Below are 20,603 nucleotides of genomic sequence, written 5' to 3'. Positions count from 1 at the left end.
TGAGACCTTGGCTCAGAGAACAATAATAACAAAAAGCAAGACTTTCTTTCCTTGCTGGGGGCGGGGGGGGGGGGGGGGGGGGTGTGTGTGAGTACACTCTCTGGGCTAACTTACAGCAGCCAAGGTACTGGAACTTGTAGTTTTGTTGGCTCTAGGGTTGAGTGGCTCCCTCAGATGCAGAATTACTGTGGCAGTCATGTCACCTCAACGGAAGACGGGGTTTGCAGAGTGCCATATATGCTTGGAGACTAAAGGCAACCCCACCAGGCGAGATCAAAGTGATCCCCAGGAAGAGGAAGAGATGAAAACTGAGCATCTGCCAACACTTCCAGCACATTTGCGGTGACCCAGAAATACATTTGGGCCCAAGAGCAAGGCCGGCCCGAGGTGGCCGGGTACATCTCACCAGCAGTAAATTACGAACAGTCGACACCCATTTAAATCAGATTTCTTACCTACTTTGTGAGATTTGCTTTAAATAGTACTAACTTACCACTTAGTATCGGAACAAGTATGCTGACAGAAATGAGCTGCGTGGCCCACATGTGAGCTTAGGTTTGAATGTAGCTGGCTTCCAACCCTGTGCTTTCATCATGTCAAAAGTCTCACACCTTCCTCCAGGGTTGGTAATGGCATAAAAATATAGGTCTTTCCTTCTATCAAAGGGATAGAATTAGCTTTCCTAAAGGGGTGATGTTTGATGCAGGAAGAGAGGGGAATCCCATGACATCTTTAGCTCCCCCCTCCCCCCCAGAGCAGAACCAGGATCAGAAGGCAGGGCCTTTTCCTTTCAGACCTGGGAAGGCAGCTGCCCGCTGCAGGAGGCCTTGGCTCTGTTCCACAGATCTCATCTCTTAATGAAAAGGCTCTTGTTCCCTGAAAACTAAGTGGTCCCTAGAGGCTACAACTTTCTCCTTTGCCTTTGAAAACTTAAGTTCAAAGCTAGGCTTGGTGATTTATACCTGTAATCTCAGCACGAGGGAGGCCGAAGCAGGAGGGTAGCTATTCAAGTCAATACTAGCCTGGACATTTTGAGTTCCAGGTTAGCCAGAGCTACATTGTGAGACACTGCCTTAAAATACAGAGATCAACACCCTTCCAGGGAAGCCCCAGGGTTTGGAGGATAGATCACGCGCCCTTCTTTTTTTGTGGGGTTGGAGGGTAGGTTCTCATTTAGCCCACCCAGGTTGGCTTCAAACTCAGTAAGTAGCCAAGAATGGCCTTGAACTTGTGTTGCTCTGAGTTCTAGGATTAGAGGGATACACCACCACACCCAGTCTATATGATGCTGAGGAATGCAGCTGAGCTGCATCCCTGGCTCTCACAGCCTTTAAGAAGAAAAGTACCATTAAAAAAAAAAATGTACTTTAAAAAATATGTTTATTATAGATTTGAATTTTTTAAAAAAATCCACGGTTTTCTCTTTAAGAGTCCTGGCACCAACCTCCAGTTTTAGTAGACATGAGGTAGGCAGGTATTCTTGCTGCTGCCACATGTGAAGGAAGCCCTCCAGATGGACTTCCCCCTCCTCCTGCCTGCAATGCCTGAGGGGTTCAGCAAGTGGGAGAAGCTTACACCACCCCCTAGCATGCAGCCAGAGGTCCACTGTGGCCCCCAGACACTGTGGAAGCTGTCTGAACCCCACCTACAGTTGTATTTCTAGACATTAAAGGAAAAGGCTACTGTCGATGAGACGCCTGAAGCCAGGAAGTCCTTTTTCAGTTTCTGTGGCAGATGATTCATCATATGGTTTATGATGAATTCACCCCCCACACACACACCTACCCCAGTGGCTTTTTTCTCTCTCCTATGAGACAGGGTCTCACTATGTAGCCCTGACTTACCTTAGAGTAATCCTCCCGCCTTAGCCTCTGTTGGGGTCACAGGCATGAGCTTCCATGTCCAGCCTTTCCATTTCGAGTTTCAGCAAATCCTGAGCCACCCCTTCCAGCCTTCAAAGCCTCTCTCCTGCCCTGTTGGCAAGGACCAACCCTTCCTGTACCAAGTTTACCCTTACTCTCTCTGAAGCAGCAGCTATGGCATAGCCACTCTGGTTACACCCAGCTCCCACTTGAGGATTGTCTCACAGGAAACCCAGGTAGAGTTAGTTCAAATTGTGGCTCCCTCCCTGGTTAGGCATATAAGGCAGTTTATGCCCCACTGGAAAAACAGTGAGATGTTTCAGTAGGTTGAAGTGTTAAAAATTTAAAGTACCATGTAAAGCCCACATGGGTTCCCAACGTGTATTTCTTTTTCTTCCATTCAAAAAGGGAGAGATGTAGGTACTTGGTCTCCACCACCAATTGTAAAACGTTTATCCTTTTCCCAGAGAAATTGTGTTTACTGGCCTAGTTCAGGCCATGACACCAAGACCCATGATCTTAACTTTCAAATGCTAATTTACCAACCTTTATTTACTTTTATTATTTGAAGCTTCCATGTGTGCCTATGCACATGACTGCAGGTGCCCACAGAGGCCAGAGTTATGAGATTCCCCCGAGATGGAGTTACATGAGATTGTGAGCTGCTGAAGTGGATGCTGGGAACTGAACTCTAGTCTTCTGCAAGAGCAGGATGTGCTTTTACTACTGAGTCCTCTCTCCGGACCCTTAAACTTAAACAACAACCCAGAAACTGTTCCAAAGTATTGGTCATGGGATTATTTGCGTATGAGATGGAGAATGTTAGCATGGTATGACTTACAGACCAGACCACGGTGGAGCCCTGGGAGCTGGGTCAGATTCCTAGGAAATGGGCCTGATTCAGACTACTGCTTTCTAGGGTCCCTACTTTTAAGTTGTTGCTGTTTTGTCTTTAGGGAATTAAGAAATATGTATCATCCCCTAAAGAAAGGGAAGACAGATCTAGTGTCAGACTCACTCAAAGCAGGTTTTGGTGACTTGAGAAAGGAACGATGCAGCTTCTGTGTTATGTTCAAGCTTAGAGCTTAGAAATTTCACAAGGCTGTCAGGCCCCACAGCAACCTGGGTTCTAGCTGTGTCTGTAAAGATGGGTTGATGGAGGAGACCTAGGTTTCCAGGTGGGGAAAAGTGACCTCAGAAACAGGGCCCACCAATGTGAAGCCAGGGTTGTGACTCACTCCCAGTCTCTGTCCCTCAGCCTATCCAAGTCACACTGCTGCATGTCTACTCAGGAAAACTGTGCTAAAATTGTTGATATTCATCTGCCTGCTCTGAATTCAGCCTAGACCCTCACCAATGGCTGAGTGGCCAGCCTGGGTACTAAAAGGGCTTAAAACAAAAATGTGCCTGAACTTCTGACCAGTCTCCCTAAACCCCAGTAAAGGGTCTGCAGCAGCCAGGCCTGCAGGGGAATGTCAAAGAGCACTGCTGCCCCCTTCTGCTGGACCTGCACACACACAGAGGAGCACACAGGATCAGGCCAGCCAGCTCAGAGAGCACTTTCAACTTCCCCAGAACAATGGCTGGCTCCCTCCATCCCTCCTCACTGTGTTCCCAGTGTATGGACACCCATCCTACTTGCCCATTTCCAGAGCTCAGGACTTGCTTCTTCAGGGTTAGCCCTGGATTTCACCTCCACCACCACCATTCCCAAAAGAAACTGGCCACTCTGGGAAACTGACTCTTGCAAGTCTGGTTTCTTTAAAAAGTTTCATTTTCTTCATTTTCTTTCAGTTTCCATGTTGACAGTTTAAAACCAAAATGTATAGAACTCTCCAGTCTGATCACATTTCTACAGACAGAACATTTGGATGTCAGTGGTAAATCTTACACAGAAGAAATTCTCAACCATGAACTTACACCACGTGAGCAAACTGAACTCTACCCTAGCTCCAGTTTCTGTGCACACATAATACCTCCCACCTGAGCATGGACCCAACACACAATGCCTTAAAAATAATTCACAGATACAAGGGGGGGTTTTGTGCTTTTTTTTTCAAAAACATACTTCATATTTCCTCTTTTATTATATAAATATCAGTTTAACCTTTTACTGTAAGAATATAAACGTTTTAAGAGGATCTTTGTTATCATTTGTACAAATTCACAAACAGTACAATTAATTGATAAAGGTCTCTGGGTTTCTCCATGGTCTCTCATGTTGCTGTGGAGGACTCTAAAAAAATAAACAAACAAAATATCCAACAAAAATATACATCCTACTCAAAAGCGATTTGTTTTAAAGCCACAGTCCCAACCCCCCACCAAAATAAAGTCATCTATTCCTCCATTTAGAAATAAAAGTTTTTCAAACCCACAAGCTCCCATTTTGTGAACAGAACATAGATAAGACATGAATTCAGTCTCCTCCCTTTCACATAGCCTTGGGCTCTCTGCCGACTCTGAGCTCCTAGACAGCTCGCAGGAAGCCTCGCTGTCTAACCTCTTGGTGGGAAAACTTGCAAGAGGGTTGGGGTGGGGCATAATTTGCATATATAATACTCCTCTTCAAGACTCAATCTGCATCTCAAACAAACAGAAAGGAAGTTCTGCTCTCCTTTCTCCCATACATTTGTGCTATAAATTAAATCAATATTTAGAAACATGGTTGGGTCATCAAAGCCCAGAAGACTGGGGGAAAGTCACAGCCAGGATGCGGAAGTGGGACACACTGGGTAGAGGGAGGTTGGGAAGAAGCCAAAACCAAAACCAGATACAAACCCAGTGGGCATCTTTCCAGTCTAGGCACAAAAATGTTTCAATCTCAAAATATCTCTCTTGTAGAATTCCAGGGCTTAAGAGAAAAAAAGTAAACTAAAACGAGGTAGCCAGACATATATATGATATGTATATATGTCATATATATGATACATATAGAGAGAAAATACTCAGAAAAAAAGGACAATGATTTCAAATGATTTGAAAACTAAAAGGAAAGCAGATAAAAAACAAAACAAAAAAAGAACAAGAACAAAACCGAAGTAAGTCGCAGACACCGAGGGGCAGCGATGAGAGGAGGCTGGCTGGCTACAAAGTAGATGAGAAGGCTGTGGAAGTCGGGCTTGCTTTCTTATACATTTCGAAATAAAAGCCAGATCACAGTATCCAAATGAAAGTGTAAGTGAAGGCAGACATCTTTCCTCAACTCCTCGGGGTTGAAACGACTAGTCCCTCCCCGCCCCCACCCCATTTCCAAATGCAGTGCCCCAGGATATAGTTGGTGGTGGCTGAAAGTCTCCATACCCTGCAGAAGAGTGGGCAGAGAAGCAGCAGGGTCCATCTCTCCACTCACGGGGAAAGGAGAGACGAGACGAGTGGGTAGAGGGAGCAAAAAAACCCCAGACGCAAGGGGGAGGGCCGCCAGACTAGGAGAAAAGAGCCCAGGCTTCTGTCATGGCCCCACGGCGGCCACTGCCCTGTAAGTGCGCGCGTGAGTGTGCGGGAACAGTGGTGGTCCTGGGATGAACAGGGCGGGGCAGGGGAACTGCCGCCCTCACCTGACCTTTTCACTGTCCGTCATCTGCCAAAGTCCCAGGTTAAGTACCTTGAGGCAGGGCAGCTGCGTGATGCGCTCCAGGCCGCGCTTGGTGATCCTAGTGCAGCCGTACAGGTCTATGCCCGTGAGCTGGCTCAGGTGCTCAGCGATCAGCTCCAGTCCCTTGTCCGTGATGCGCACACACTGTCCAATGTTGAGCGTGCGCAGCCCGTGCATCTGCCGCACCATGCGGTTGATGCCATCGTCACTGATATGGCAAGAGCAAAGGGAGAGGGACTTGAGGCCGTCCAGTCCCTGGGCTATGTAAGCCAGACTCTGATCTCCCACCTTGTCACAGAATGACACATCCAGACCGGAGAGGCGCAGGCTGCCCATGGCCAAATGCATGATGCCCGTGTCGCTGATGTTGTCGCAGGAGCGCAGGTTAAGGCTGCGCAGGCTGCCCATGTGCGACAGGTGCAGAAGGCCCGCGTCCGAGATGCCGCCACAGAAGCTGAGGTTGAGGAGCCTGAGGCCCGTCAGCCCTCGCGAGATGTGCTTCAGAGAAAGATCCGTGAGTTTCTGGCAGTCCTGCAGAGTGAGCTGCTCCAGGCCCAGGCAGCCCTCGGCAGCGCTGCGCGTCATGCCCGCCAGGTGCCCGATGCCCACGTCGGAGAGGTGGCGGCAGCTGCGGAGGTTAAGGCTCTTGAGGCGCTGCAGCCCCCAGGCGATGAGCAGAAGGCCGGTGTTGGTGATGTTGCTGCAGCCTCCCAGCTCCAGCACCTCCAGGCCCTTGAGGTACTGGGCTATGCGGCCCAGGCTGCTGTCGGTGATCTGCTTGCAGAGGCTCAAGTTGAGAGCGCGCAGCGAGCCGATCTCCTGCACGAACGCGTGGCCCAGGCCGTTGTCGGTGAGGTTGTAGCAGCCGCTGAGGTTGAGGCTCTCGATGTTCGCCATGCCCTGGATCACGTAGCTGAGGCTGCGGCGGAGGCTGAGGATCTGCACGCGGCGGATGCCCCGAGCCTGCAGGCTGGGGAACAGCGACGGGTTCGCCCGGCGCAGGTGCAGCTTGGCCTCCACGCCCCGCCACACCGACTTGTGGTAGGCGGCGTCCCGCCAGGCCGTGCACACCTGCGCCGCGCGACCCTTGTCTCGGACGTCCAAGTAGCCGAAGATCATGGCCAGCAGCTCCGGGAACAGGCACGAGATGTGGGTCTCCATCTTCCTCCCGCCGCTACGCTGCGCCGGGTGCAGGAGGCGCGGGCGCCACCGCCGCCCCGGGAGGCGCCGAGAGCGGGCCGCCGCGGGCCAACGGCCGCCCCTCCCCGCCTTCCGGCCGGGCCGCCGCTCCTCCTCCCGGCGCGTCCGAGCGGCGCTTCCTTCCTGCCGCCCTTCCCGCCCCCGCGCGGCCGCTCGGGCCTCACATCCCGGCCGGGGCGGGCGCCGCGTCCGCGCCCGCGCGCCGCCGCCGCCCCGCGCCCTGCGGCATCCCGCGCCCGGCCGCGTCGCTGCCTGCGCGCGCCGGCGAGGCCCGGGCCGGGCGCTCGGGCTGCGGACGGCTTCCTGCTGCCTTTGTCTGCCGTCCGCGGTTCAAACCGCCCAGCCCCGGGCTGCTCGTACTCGGCCGCTGCGCGGGGGGACTCGGAGGCCGCCGCGCGCCACTCCACTTCCGCCGAGGCCGCGCGGGTCCGGCTCACAGCCGCCGGTAGCGGGACGTGGCGAACTCACCGGCGCAATCGGGCCCGCGCCCCAGGAGTCGGCCAGCCGCGCTGCGCCCTCCGCGTCCTCCGCGCCGGCTCCCCCGCTCAGTGGTACGCGCTCGCGCCGCCGGAACTGGCGGAGCCGTTTCCCTGGAAACCGGGCTCTGCCCTCGGCCGCGGAAGCTTAACCCCATCTGCGCCAGGATGGCTGGCAGCCTTGCCGCACCGCGCACCCCTTAAGAGCGGCCGGTGTCCCACGGGCCGCTCCCCTAGGTGTCCACGCTTACTGCACGTTCTCTCCCGCCCGCATACTCCATCCCCTCTTGCCCGCATTACTTCTCGGAGCTCCTTTAACCATCTCACCACACCCACTGCCCCAGTAGGGCGGCCTTCCCACCATTCCTTTCTCTTCAGTATGAGTCTTAAATTGGAGGAGAAAGTGGGTTTTAGTCAGCATAGTTTGACAGTTCTCATTCTAGAAATTTCTGGATGTTGTCCAGTGTGCCTTCCTTCTACAGTCTTATTGTTTTCGTACACCCATGTGAGTTCCTTTCCCTTTCAACTTCGTGCCAAAACTTCCCACCTCTTCTGCCCCTGCCTTGCTGTCTTCTAACCTACACCTGGTTTTGTATTTCTCTTCAGCCTTTTAGACCACAGACAGCGTGGCCCAACTGTAGGGATACCCAACACATCTGTATGTGCTGAGACACATACACTGTTTGGTTTGGTTAAAGATGCTCCCGCCTTATGCTTTATGTATATTTTGTGAATTTAGGGCAGAGCTCAATTCTATACAAATGTAGCCTCGAGTCTTAAATACCTGCAGGAGGGATAGTATTTCAGAACTGTATTTTTACTATCCCTGAAGCCAAGAGGTTTTTTAGTTCAGAGAAAAGGACCCTGCGAATCTTTAAAAGTTACAAGTCCACACGTCTAGATACAAAACAACCTGACTTACCTGTTTCCTTGACTCATTGGGAACCTGAACAGGACTTTTTTTTTTATTACGTTATATTTGTGTAATGGAGGAGGGAACATGTTCCACAGCCAGTATATAGTAGTCAGAGGACAATTTGAAGAAGCCATTCCTCTCCTTCTGTCGTGGATTCTGGGATGGAACTCACATCGTGAGAGTTGCTGGTAATGATCTTACCTGCTGACATCTTTCCCTGAACACGATTTGGGATGTGTTCCAAATTCAGGTATGATCTCCTTAGCTTTTAGCCACTCCTCTTTCCTAAGTAACAGACACTTGTTAGACCCAAGTGCATACAAGAGAACTGACAGACACAGTAAACAGTAAATCCCACCCCGGGATAAGTCTTATTCTGGAAATGCAGAGGCTAAAATTCTTGCAGGCCTGTGTATCACATTTCACATACCGTGAGGCTCGTTGACTTTTATGAGTTTCCTGACTGACAGACAACACTGTCACCAAATAATTCCTGATGTACAGTGTAACAGTTCTGGCTATACCTCAGTTTGCATTCTTCTCCTGGGTCATCTGGGTTATCTACTGTTTAAACAGCCCCAGGGGCCATCTATACTCCCCTCTACTGTAGGAGTGCTGGAGCTAACTCTCGGCTGGTCAGGCTTAGCAGGAGCAGTAGTAAGCACCTTTTCAAGCCCAAGCAGATTTTTATGACATTTTTATCCAGTGTGTGTGTGCACATTCACATGCGTTGACACACACAACTGAGTTCCATGACACACCATGTGGAAGTCGGAGACCAGTCATTTGAGAGTTAGCTCTCTCCTACTGTGTGGGTCCCAGGAATCAGCTTCAGGCCCTCAGACTTGAAAGCAAGTGCCGTTACCCACTGCCCCATCTTGCCTGCCCTGAAAGTCACATTTAAAAAAAATTACTGCCAGGCGGTGGTGGCACACGCCTTTAACCCCAGCACTTGGGAGGCAGAGGCAGGTGGATTTCTGAGTTTGAGGCCAGCCTGGTCTACAGAGTGAGTTCCAGGACAGCCAGGGCTACACAGAGAAACCCTGTCTCGAAAAACCAAAATAAATAAATAAATAAATAAAAATAAAAAATTACTCTCTGGCAATTTTATATATGCTTTTGGTCATTTTTGCCCCTTCTTACCCTCTACCTTCCCCTTCCCCCTCCCCACCGCACCCCCACTTCCCTCAGCCCCCACCTCCCAACACATCCTCCTACTTTTGGGTCTCGTGGTTTTGTGTTGTGCTGTGTATGAACGTGCTATTTACAAACATATATCTCCAGCCTCATCACAGTTTCTGTGCTATTTACAGGAGCATGGAAGAGTTAGCAGTGGAAAGTTGTTTTTTGTTTGTTTTTGGTTTTTGTTTTTTGAGACAGGGTCTCACTTTGTAGTCTTGAATAGACCAGGCTGGCATGGAACTCACAGTGACCCATATGCTTTTGCCTCCCTGGTGCTGGGATTGAAGGCATGCACCACCATATCTGGCTTTAAAAAAAAAAAAAAAAAAAAAAAAAAATTTAGCACAAGTGTGTGTGTGTGTATATATGTTTGTGAATATATGCCACATATGTGAGTGCCTGAGAAGACCAGGAGAGGACTTCAGATCCCCTGGTCCTGGAGTTACAAGCAGGTGTGAACCTTCTGACAGGGATCCTGGGAACGGCAAGCGCTCTTCACTAATAAGCCATGTCTCTCCAGCCTCATCACAGTTTCTGTAGTTGAGTACAGATGTCTTCGTGTTTATTCAAAGCACCCTCGTGTACCTCCCACCATGATATTTTTTTTTCTTTTCTTCTCCTGGCTGACTTGGAACTCACTGTGTAACCAGAGTTGGTTTGGAAGTAGTGGTAAGTCCTTCTATCTCAGCTTTCTAAATGCTGAAATTATCAGTGTGGCCCATCACATCTAGCTAGCTACATTAGCGTGCCCCAACCCCATTTCACACAAAGCAAACTGCTGGGCCTAAGCTGTACAGTGTGAACTCTTGAGGTTCTGCTTACCTAGAAAGGTCATTTAGAACAGCCATCCAATGGCACCTCTGAAAAGGTGAAGACCTGGTCCTGCTTCTAGCAAAACTTTCTTGCGTTTAACACTAGAATTTTATTAACATACAGCTTTTCATGTAAGGTGTTCACTTATAAATTGCAGGGAGTTTCGGGCATGTGATTATTACCACATTCCATAACAGCAAGAAACGTTTCAGGAAGTAAACACCACTAGAGAAAAGATGTAGCACTAAATGAGCCTGTGCTGAGTCACTGGCAGCCTGTTTTGGCACTGTGGAATGACCTCCCTTTCTGGGTCACAGTTTTCTTATCTAACACTAGATAGCCTTTGGCCCAGAAATGTTCAGGCATATCCCAACATTAACTAAGAAAAGCCCAGATCAAGTCTGGATAGCCCCTTAATTCTGGGATATGCATTGTTTCCAATTCAGACTTCAGATGAACATTTTTCAGAAGCCAGACCTGATGGTACAATACTATACTTTCAACTACTCAGGGAGACTGAGGTGGGTGGGTTGAAGCAAACTGAGGCCAGCCTGGGCTACATGGCAAGACCCTCTTTTTAGAGGTCAAAGGACAACACTTTGGAAGTAGTTCTCTCCTAACACTGTGGGTCTAGGGGTTGAGTTCAGGTCACCACACTTTAGACAAGTGTCCTTTCTGGCTGGGCCATTGTACCATCGAGGCCATATTCCCCATTCTTACATGCTTTTGTTTTTCTGAGACAGAGCCTCTCAAACTGGAACTATATATCAGAAGATGACCTCGAACCCCTGGTCCTCTTGCTTCTACTTGGTGAATGCTGGGATTATAGGCATAGACAACCACGTCCAGTGTCTGCTATGCTGGGGATCAAACCTAGGGCGTCATACATGCTAAGCTAACACTCTACAAACTGACCTACTTTCCCAGCCTGTCCCTAAATATTTTTTTTAATTTTAAAAAACGATTTATTTCATTTTATTTTATGTCTATACATGTTTTTCCTGTATATTTGTCTGCATTATATGTGTGCCTGGTGCCCATGGAGGCCAGAAGAGGTCTCAGATCTCCTGGAACTGGAGTTACAGATAGTTGTGAGCCACCATGTGGGTGTTGGGAATCAAACCTGCCCCCTCCCACACACACACATACAAGAGCAGCAAGCATTTCTTAACCACTAATATATCTTTTTAGCCTTCTATTCCTAAATATCTCTAACCAGAAGAGTATCTTGAGTCACCTCTCAATTTTAGTATATTCAGATAAGAGAGGATCCAGAATGGTCACTCATGCCTTTAATTCCAGCACTTTCAAAGCTGAGACAGGAGGTCTACCTTGAGTTTAAGAGTTCAAGGCTGGCCTGGTTTACCGAGTGAAACCTTATCTTTAGAAGGAAAAAAAATGGTAAGAGAGGTGAAGACCTCATTAAGCAAGAACAGCAACAAAGTCACTAACAGCCCTGGTACTAAATACTCAATGAGTTGAGACGATAAGTCTCTGAAGAAGCTGTACACATGGCCTCCAAACTCATCAGAGGGAGCTAATGCCTCCAGTTATGGAAGTATAAGTCAAAGCCAAAGTAAAGTACTACCTCAAATTTTAGATGGCTGTATTAGATGAAACTGAAAGCCAATGTTAGTGGTGGTGCGGAGAAAAGGAGGAACTTTGATGCCCGGTTAGCAAGAGTGTAAAATTACACAGCCATGACAGGAAGCAGTGCAGTGGGCCTGTGTGTGTGTAAAATAAGAAAGCAGAATGATGAATTCCTACCAATTGGGGAGCTGAACATTGGAAGTTACTGTTTAATGGCTATGGAGCTTACCTTGGGTCTTTTTGAGGCAGAGTCTCACTGTGCAGTTCTGGCTGGCCCGGAACCAAGCTGGTCTCCAGCTTGCAGCAGCCTTCCTGTGCCTGTATGGGCCAATGTACTTTGGATGAACAGAACCAATAGAATGACTGTCTGTTAAAGGAGGATTTATTAGACTGACTTCCGTGGTACAGAGCAGTCTAACAATGGCCAAGAACCTGGTGGCTGCATGAGCCCCAGCCAGCCTGCACGGAAGCACTGGAGAATTCCTGGAGAGCCATTGATCTAGAGTCTGACTTGGAAGGCTTTAAGACTGACCAGCTCTAATACCAGAGAAGACATTAGCCGTAACTGATACTTAGTAGGTTAGCAGGCAAAAGTGACGTTTCCTTCTTTGTCTTTTAATCTGGGCTGCCTCCTTCAGGGTCTATCTCCCTCCTTATTCTCTGATCAAGAAATGCCCTTACAGAAGTGCCCAGCAGCTTGTCCTTTAGTTGATTACAGACCAGTCAAGTTGACAACTAAGATTAGCCATCACAACTCCATGCCTAATTAACTTGGCTGCCAGTTGCATATCCTTATGTCCTGGTTACTTTCCAAATGAAAACAATAACAAGGTCACGGTTTTACAAAATATGACACAAACTGTCCCATGTAAAACCACAAACTCAATCCCTCCCCCCTAGAATAGGTGGCAGAGTCCCTTGAAGAATGCTTAATTTTTTAGTGTCCCATAGCTTTAATATGGTAATATAGATTTACAACACTTTGCCACTAATATTATTTCAACCGATGTTATATCACATGATAGGCAGCAGAGGTAAGGAAACACAAATATCTGCTTAATATATGTGCATGTAAGCATAAATAATGTTTGCACGTGTTAGTGCTTCGTCAATCTAAATACAATAAAAGCTAGTGTCATCTAGGAGAGGGAACCTCGGACTAAGAGAATGCCTCCATCAGATTGGCCTGAAGGTAAGTCTGTGGGTCGTTTTCTTGATTAATGATCCATGTGGGAGACCCAGCCCCTGTAGACAGTGTCACCCCTAAGTAGGCAAGCCTAGGACGTCTAAGAAACACAAGGCTGAGTCATGTAAAGATTCCTTTGCTTTCTGCCTCCAGATTCCTGCCTTGACTTTCCTCAAGGATGGACTACTTACAATCCACATTTCTGTAACAGGTCGTGTGGCCTTAGCTGGTATTCATAACTGCTACCTTCCTCCACTCCCCGTTGTGTATTTCCTCCCCTAAGCAAGACCCTCAGTAAGTCTTAGTCTTTGCCTTGAGGGGTGACCCATATATTCATTCTTGAAGGGTCTGGGTCATTTATCACTCTGCCTGGATTGAATTGTAGTTTCCCATTGACTTTAATCACAGGATATAGTAGTACCAAGAGAACACCCTAAAGGATCCCCCAGACATAATCTTCCTTATCTCCTTTGTGAAGAATTAATCCAGGGGATGGGAGCGCCTCTCAGCGTCTCTGAGGGACAGCTGATAGTCTGGACAGCTACCCCTCCTACAGCTATTTTTATTTTAGCCTGTTGGGTTAAGGTCATCGGAAACCCAACATGAGGAGGAAATCTGAGCTTCCGGTACACTGGAATCTTTCTTGTGTCTCCTGGCAGAAGCATTCTTCATTCTGGAACCAAACTTCTGGGCAAGCAGCAGATAAAGACCTGTGGACCGGAAACAGAAATCTTTTTAGTGGGCCACTAGGGGTGCTAGTCAGCGGAGCCCATTCCCTTTTCCTCCCCTTGGTTTGTGGTCCCTGTGAATGCTGGCTGAGGGAAAACAGTACCATGTGTTGGATGCTGGTTCAAAGCAAAGCCTTATGGAGAGCTCCACCCCAGCTTTCTAGGCTACTGCCACCCAATTGGCCCCGTAGCTGTGAGTGTAAAAAGAGATTACACTGGCCAGGCAGTGGTGGCGTGCACACCTTTAATCCCAGCACTTGGGAGGCAGAGGCAGGCGGATTTCTGAGTTAGAGGCCAGCCTGGTCTACAGAGTGGGTTCCAGGACAGCCAGGGCAACACAAAGAAACCCTGTCTCAAAAAACCAGAGAGAGAGAGAGAGAGAGAGAGAGAGAGAGAGAGAGAGAGAGAGAGAGAGAGAAAGAGAGAGAGATTGATTGAGATTACACTGTTCTATCAAGCCAACCAGCTGCTGCTTCTGGGTGTGGCAAACATATTAAGATTGGTGAATCACATGAATATGGTCCTACTTTTGTGACTATGAAGACAGTTTCTTGGTCAGAAGCAGTGTTGTGTAGAATACCATGATGGTGGATAAAGTTATGGTGGAATCATTACATTCAGGGAAGGCCAATCAATGACCAAAATAAGGATTGATTCCAATAAGAACAAAGTACTGTCTCCTCCATGGTGGACATGCCCCAGTGTGGTAGTCAGCCTGCTGCTGGTTACTAGCTCATCGTCCCATGGGAGTCATGCTACATCGGGGGCTTAGTATCCAGCTCTGCAGCTGGTACGTTGGCACTCAGTGGCGGCTTATCCAATCAGCCTTGGACCATAGCTGTCTCAGCATCTGTGTGATGCCTGTGGGGAAATCGTTTTCCCGAGCAGTTGCTTCCAAGGACAGGGAGCCCTTCAGTTTCTGCCTTTTTTTTTTTTTTTTTTTTTTTTTTCTTGAAATAAATTTGAATCTTTATGAGATTTTCAGCCACCTCTGAGGGCAGGGGTTGTGCCCTCAGGATGCATTTCCACTCTCAGTGCAGTGCAGGAATTTCATGTCAGAGGTGCTGATCTCTCTCTTAGTTACAGATGCCCCTTAGTGCCATGAGAGGTGCTCCCAGTCTCTTAGCAGCACTGAGAGGTGCTCCCATTCCCTTAGAGCCACTGAGAGGTGCTCCCATTCTCTTAGCAGCACTGAGCGGTGCTCCCATGAGAGATGCTCCCATTTCCTTAGTGCCATGGAAAGATGCTCCCAGTCCCCACTAAGAGGTGCTCCCATCTTGATACTTCCTCTGCTAACCAAACCATTTTAAGTTCAACTTCACTCAGAGTTTCAAGACCTGGGAAGAATGAAGCCAGATTCTCTGCCAAAATATCTCATGAATGACCCCTAGCCAGTTTCTGACAGAGCAAGCCCTCGCCTCTCTGAAACCTCACAGGGTGAGCGTCCACTGGTCTGTACGCCCCTACACATTGTTGTCTCCCAAGCTTCCACCGTTGTCCAGACTTTGCCCAACATGCCAAACACTTCCACATTCCTGCCTCAAAAGACTCAAAAGCCACACAGCCGGCTTTATCCCAGCAAAGGCCCCACTTCCACCATGTCCCCGTCATTGTGATGATAAAGAAAAAAAACCAAAACAAAACAAACAAACAAACAAACAAAAACAACCCTGACAGAAATTGACTCCAGAAAGAAAGGTTTGCTTCAGCTCACACTTGAGGTTACAGTCAGCATTGCAGGGAAGTCAAGGCAGGAACCCAAAGTTTCTGCAGAAAGGAAAGTCACCAGTCACACCCACAGTCAAGATCAAGAAGGAAGGAATGTCTGGGAGTTTAGTGCTCTGCTAGCCTCTGTCTTTACACACTGCAGGGCCCAAAACCAGGGAGTGGTGCCACCTGTTTTCAGGCCAAGTCTAACTAAAATTATTAAGGCGATCAAAACAGTCCTTCACAGACAGGCCCCTCAACCAACCTGATGTTAGACAATTCCATCATTAAGACTCCCTTGCCGGGCAGTGGTGGCACACACCTTTAATCCCAGCACTTGGGAGGCAGAGGCAGGCGGATTTCTGAGTTCCAGGCCAGCCTGGTCTACAGAGTGAGTTTCAGGACAGCCAGGGCTACACAGAGAAACCCTGTCTCGAAGAAAAAAAAAAAAAGACTCCCTAGGTCCATGGTTCTCTGGGTTGTGACCCATTTGGGGGTTACATATCAGATATCCTATCTATCAGATATTTACATTATGACTCAGCAGAACTACAATTATGTGGTAGCAATGAAATGATTTTATGGTTAGGGTCACCACAACATGAGGTATTAAAGGATTACATCATTAGGAAGACTGAGAACCACCGCCCTAGGCTGTGCCACATCGACAATGGAAACTAACCCTCACTCTGCCTATCTGGAGCTTCAGTTCCACCTTCTAGAAAAGCTCTAAAGGCTGGACATAGTGATGCAGACCTTTAACCTCAGCACCCCAGAGGCATAGTGAGTTCCAGGTCGGTCAGGAGGACCTCATAGTGTGTGTGTGTGTGTGTGTGTGTGTGTGTGTGTGTGTGTGTGCGCGCACGAGCGCCACATGTACAGGAACACACAGAGGTCAGAAGACACGTTGAAACACGAAACACCTGGAACTGGAATTACAGTCACTTAAGAGCTGCCTTGTGGGTCCTCTACAAGAGCAAGTGCTCTCAACCACTAAGCTATCACATCAGGCTTTATTTCTTTAAAACAAAAAACAAAACAAAACAAAACAAAAATGATTGCATCAAGCATGCTGGCCTATACATTTTGTTTGTGTCTTTTGTTAATGTACCATGGATGGACAAAACCTTCCACAGATATGAATGGTACAGACTGACAGTTGCTGGTTGTTAAACCTTTCTTAGACTTTATTTCCTGTTTAAAGAAATGTAGAGGTTAGAAGACCAGAAACACAGGAAGAGGTAGAGTTAGATCTGAGTGAACAGCTGCTTGTACCTGGGCTTAGCTTTGAGCCTATTCCACTGATCAAAATGGCTAGTGAGAAACACTCCCCACCCCCATCTCCTGAGAGCCAGGGTCTCTGCCTTTGACTCAAGTCTTGCCTCTCTTCCTGCAGCCTTTCTGTTATGTTCAATTCTGTCTCCCAAGATCTAACTCCGGATATCTAGATGGAGAAGGGTTGTATTTTCCTTATATTTCAGGGGCTACTGCTGCTGCCTGTCTGCCTGCCTGTCTGCCTGCCTGCCTGCCTGCCTGCCTGCCTGCCTGCCTGCCTTATGGTCCCGAGCATGAGAGCCCTGGTATCTAGTAATGGCTTTTGTTCTCTTTTAGAAGGGATGCTAGGGCCTGGGGAGGTGGCCCAGTGGCTCTGAATTCGTGCTACTCTTGCAGATCAAACCTGGGTTTGGATCCTAGCACTTACATGGTATTTCACAGCTTCTTGTGATTCCAGTTCTGGAGGATCCCACACTATCTAACCCTTGGGAACCTGAACATATGGTGCACATACATGTACATAGGCACACACATGCACATAAATAAAATTTTTTCAAAGATTTGCTAAATTGTAGTTTTTCTGCAGAGTATGCATTTAGTGTGCAGGACGTCCTGAAATCTAAAGGCTCGCCCCTTTCAGTAAAATGAAAATAATATAAAAAAGGGCTCTTCCCTTTTCATCTTTGTTTTGTAGAAAAGAACACAGGTTTTGAAGGCATGGGCATAGAACAGACTCACCACAGGGAGCCTCCACCTTCCCTCCCAACTTGGCCTGAGGTTTTCCATAGCAGAGGAGTTTACAGGAGGGGCGGGGCAAACAGCTTGAGCACAGACAGCTCCAGAACAAGATGAAAACGGGCCAGTGCTTACTGAGCAGGAGCTGTGGAGTAGGCGCTGTCCTAAAATCTATTCTGATTGCCATGGCAGCCGATCTTCATTCCCAAGCTATGAAGAAGGGTACCAACAAGGAAACCACTGCACCACGAGACAGAGAGCTGGCAGAACCAATTTTGTTGTTGTTGTTGTTGTTGTTGTTGTTGTTAATTGGGGTCTCTGTAGCAGAGGCTAGCCTTTAACCCATTGTCCTCCTACCCGTTCTCCTGAGTGCTGGAATTTGAACTCTCCAGACCAATCCATCATGCGTTCCTCCTAGGATACAGTCAGTATGTGATGCCTTGAGCACCAGCCATTGGCAGTGAGTGAGATATTCACTGTTCTGTGAGCAGATTTGGGGTTACAAGTGATGGTTGGTTTGTTAAATGGGTCAGAGAGTGTATGTGTGCAAGTTTGTGTGAGTGTCTGTGAGTGTGCATGTGTGTCTAGGGAAAGAACGCTCTCTGGGGAGATAAGCTGATTCAGTTTCTGAATTCATACTTCAGGCCTATGCCTAGCTCTGGCTTTGAAGGAAAGCCCTTGAATTGCTTGTATGTAATTCTGCCACCCTCTAGTGGTCATGTCTTAGTCCTGGACCCATGAAACAGCCTGGCTTTTGCCCCCACCTGTTGGGATGGAAGCCATGGCCTCACACCAGCAGAGCAATCTTGTCCTCAGTGAGCATGTAGATACCCATTCATATTAAGTGTGTTTTCATCTTTGTGTGCATGGAAGGCTGTGTGCAGGCCTCCAGGGCTAAGGGCTGAAGCAGGAGTGGAGAAAGGAGAAGCACCATTTCCCACCAGTTTAAATTCTGTTTTCCCAGGCAAGCAGGCCAGTGTAACTCAATTCCAGGATTGCGGCAGCCTGGCCAGACAGGCTGCCCCGCTACTTCTGTCCCTCAGGCTGTGTTCTCTCTGCCCTGAAGGTCATTTGTACCGGGCTCCTGTACTATCAGATCAAGATAAATATTTCAGAAAGCTGAAGGGGGAGGGTCAGGTCAGCTCAGACCGTCCTGAGACCTCGATGTCTTGGGGCCTGGTTGAGCTATCCCGAGGGGCAGGCATGGGTGCTTGGCACAGCAGGCTTTCCTGGAAAGTCCTGTGAGGGTGAACCAGGCATAATGTCTTACATAATGTCAGATCCACAGGAATCGTGGGGCTCGGCCACATCCAGGTCCCCTTCTCTGCCAAGAGAAGGTTCAAGGTCTAACAGGAAAGTTAGACTCCAAGGGTAGAAAAGGCCCCAGCCTTGCAACTCTTCACTCCAGGAGCCAAGAAGAGACAGTGTGGAAGTCAAACCACGTCTTTCTTGATAGCAGGCAATACTGGGGCTCCCTGAAAGGCAACGAGTTGCTAAGAGGTCAGTGATTAGCATAATTCTGTGTGAAAATTCTGCCTGGAGATTTCTAGAGTTGGCACAACTTTGAACTAGCATTTTGGTGAGATTCTTGTTTGTCGTTTAACTTTCATGTTTTGGTTTGTTTGTTTGTTTTAATCTGTGGAGATGGGGACTCACTGTGTAGTCTAGAGCATCCTGGCACTAGCTCACCATTCTCCTGATCCTCCCTGGTACCAGGTTACAGGTGCCATTATGTTCAGCCTTTTATTTTAAACTTTCCTGTTAAGCAGAGAGTGAAGTAATCTACTCGAGTCGTGGATGTTACTAATGTAACCAATAGGTCCTTATCATCTTTGTAGTTTTGTTTCTGATGTTTGTTACATTTTGAGTAGAACCCAGGGCCTCTTTTGTGTTTGCCCAAGTGCCCTGCCTCTGAGCAGATCCTCCAGCTGAGGAGTCCTTGGTGTAACTGGTTGAAGGAATCTAAATTAGTGGTGTTAGCTTCAGATATAGTAATGATTCATAGCAATTGGATGGTAGCATCTTGGTTTGGCTCTGAATGTCCTATGTAGAGATTTAATGACCGTTCTTATTTTATAAATGATGAAAATCAGGCACAAAATAAGAAGCACCTTCCTTGGTGGTCCTGGGAGTAGTTACGGTTTAGTGCATCTGTCCGCTGACTCTCAGAGCGCCAACTTGCCCTGATGCTGTGTGTGCTGGGGCCACCTGACCTCTGTGTTTAATATTCGAATAGTTCTGTGTAATTTAATAATAAGACATTGGCAGGGTACTAGAGAAATAACTCAGTGGTCAAGAGCACTGGCTGTTCTTCAGAGAACCTGGGTATAATTCCAAGAACCCACACAGTAGCTCACAACTGTCTATAGCACTAATTCCAGGGGGTCCAACACCCTCACACAGATGTACATGCAGGCAAAACCTCAATGTACATATAATGAAAATAAACTATAAAAGTTTGAAAAAAAAAAAAACAAAACAGACATTGGCAGAAGTGTGGGCATCTGACCACGAGTTCTCTAGGTGACTAGAAGAGCTCACTGATGGATCTGCAGTCAGGGAGAGAAAGGGGGAATCCCAAGAGCAGGTGTGCCGGCTCTCCACCCACCTTCAAAGCAGCAGAGGGGCCATGGGAAAATGGAGAAAATGGTGAGGACCTTCTTTGGAGTCCTCTTTCAGCTTAGCTCTCCGTTTTTCTGATCACATGTCTATAAAGTTTTTAAAGTATTACCATACATATGGACTAAAAAAAGTGTCATTCCTAGCAGAGCCCTGCAATTGGCTTAGCTGGTGTTGTGACTCTGTCAACAGTGTCATATTCTGTAGTGCGTCCCCATGGAAAAGGCCCGGCAGATACATATTTGCTCCTTTTGTTGCCTTTAAAATCCTGCTGGAGGAGTCATCTCCTCCCACCCTTCTTTCTTTCCTGTGGTGCTGGGCATCTAGCCTAGGGCCTTGGATGTGCCAGGCCATTGTGTTCCCACTCTCAAACCGTGGTTTTTACGATAGGCCTGTCATTCATTTAAAAATACCGTGTAAACTGGGGCCTCAGCTACATAACAAGTTCAAGACCAGCCCGTCTCAGAGGCGGAGGGAGGGAGGGGAACCAAACACCTGTAAGGTATATACGAGAGAGTTTCGATTACTGCAGAAACTGATGAGTAAACTGGTATCTCATTGTTATGTAGTATTACGTCAAAAATGCTTGCATTTTGAGCATTTGAAAATCCTTGAATGTCATGGACAGTATTAAACCCCTTAAATATTAAATCCTGTAAATTGCAGGGATCTAGGCAAGAACAGCCTGTTCCATTGCAGTGCATTCATCGCCGTCCAGG

The 20,603-nt window shown here is 48.0% G+C and overlaps 2 protein-coding genes across 4 annotated transcripts in view; one reads left to right on the top strand and one right to left on the bottom strand.

Moving 5' to 3' along the window:
- Wnt5b (Wnt family member 5B) overlaps window positions 1-20,603 on the top strand; it is a 96,715-nt gene that overhangs the window by 51,100 nt on the left and 25,012 nt on the right. Inside the window, exon 1 of one of the 3 annotated variants that reach the window (XM_076940433.1) lies at window positions 14,850-14,985. The exons of 1 other annotated variant lie outside the window; for it this stretch is intronic. In XM_076940433.1, coding sequence (XP_076796548.1) covers window positions 14,929-14,985 — 57 coding nt within the window. In that variant the 5' untranslated portion in view covers window positions 14,850-14,928. Of the gene's footprint in view, window positions 1-14,849; window positions 14,986-18,410; window positions 18,766-20,603 lie in introns of those variants that run through there. One more of the 3 variants, XM_076940434.1, reaches the window with a different exon arrangement.
- Window positions 3,903-6,816, bottom strand: Fbxl14 (F-box and leucine rich repeat protein 14). The gene has a single exon (XM_034511551.2). It carries the CDS (start codon window positions 6,616-6,618, stop codon window positions 5,416-5,418), a length of 1,203 nt encoding a protein of 400 aa, XP_034367442.1. The 5' UTR covers window positions 6,619-6,816; the 3' UTR covers window positions 3,903-5,415.

This window comes from Arvicanthis niloticus, chromosome 9, assembly GCF_011762505.2.
Source record: "Arvicanthis niloticus isolate mArvNil1 chromosome 9, mArvNil1.pat.X, whole genome shotgun sequence".
Taxonomy (NCBI): Eukaryota; Metazoa; Chordata; class Mammalia; order Rodentia; family Muridae; genus Arvicanthis; species Arvicanthis niloticus.
The sequence above is the reverse complement of the archived record's forward strand: the minus strand, read 5'-3'. Positions and strand labels throughout refer to the sequence as shown.

Excerpts from the sequence above, each read along its gene's own strand:
- Fbxl14 (XM_034511551.2), bottom strand. The coding sequence starts at position 6,618 with ATGGAGACCCACATCTCGTGCCTGTTCCCGGAGCTGCTGGCCATGATC.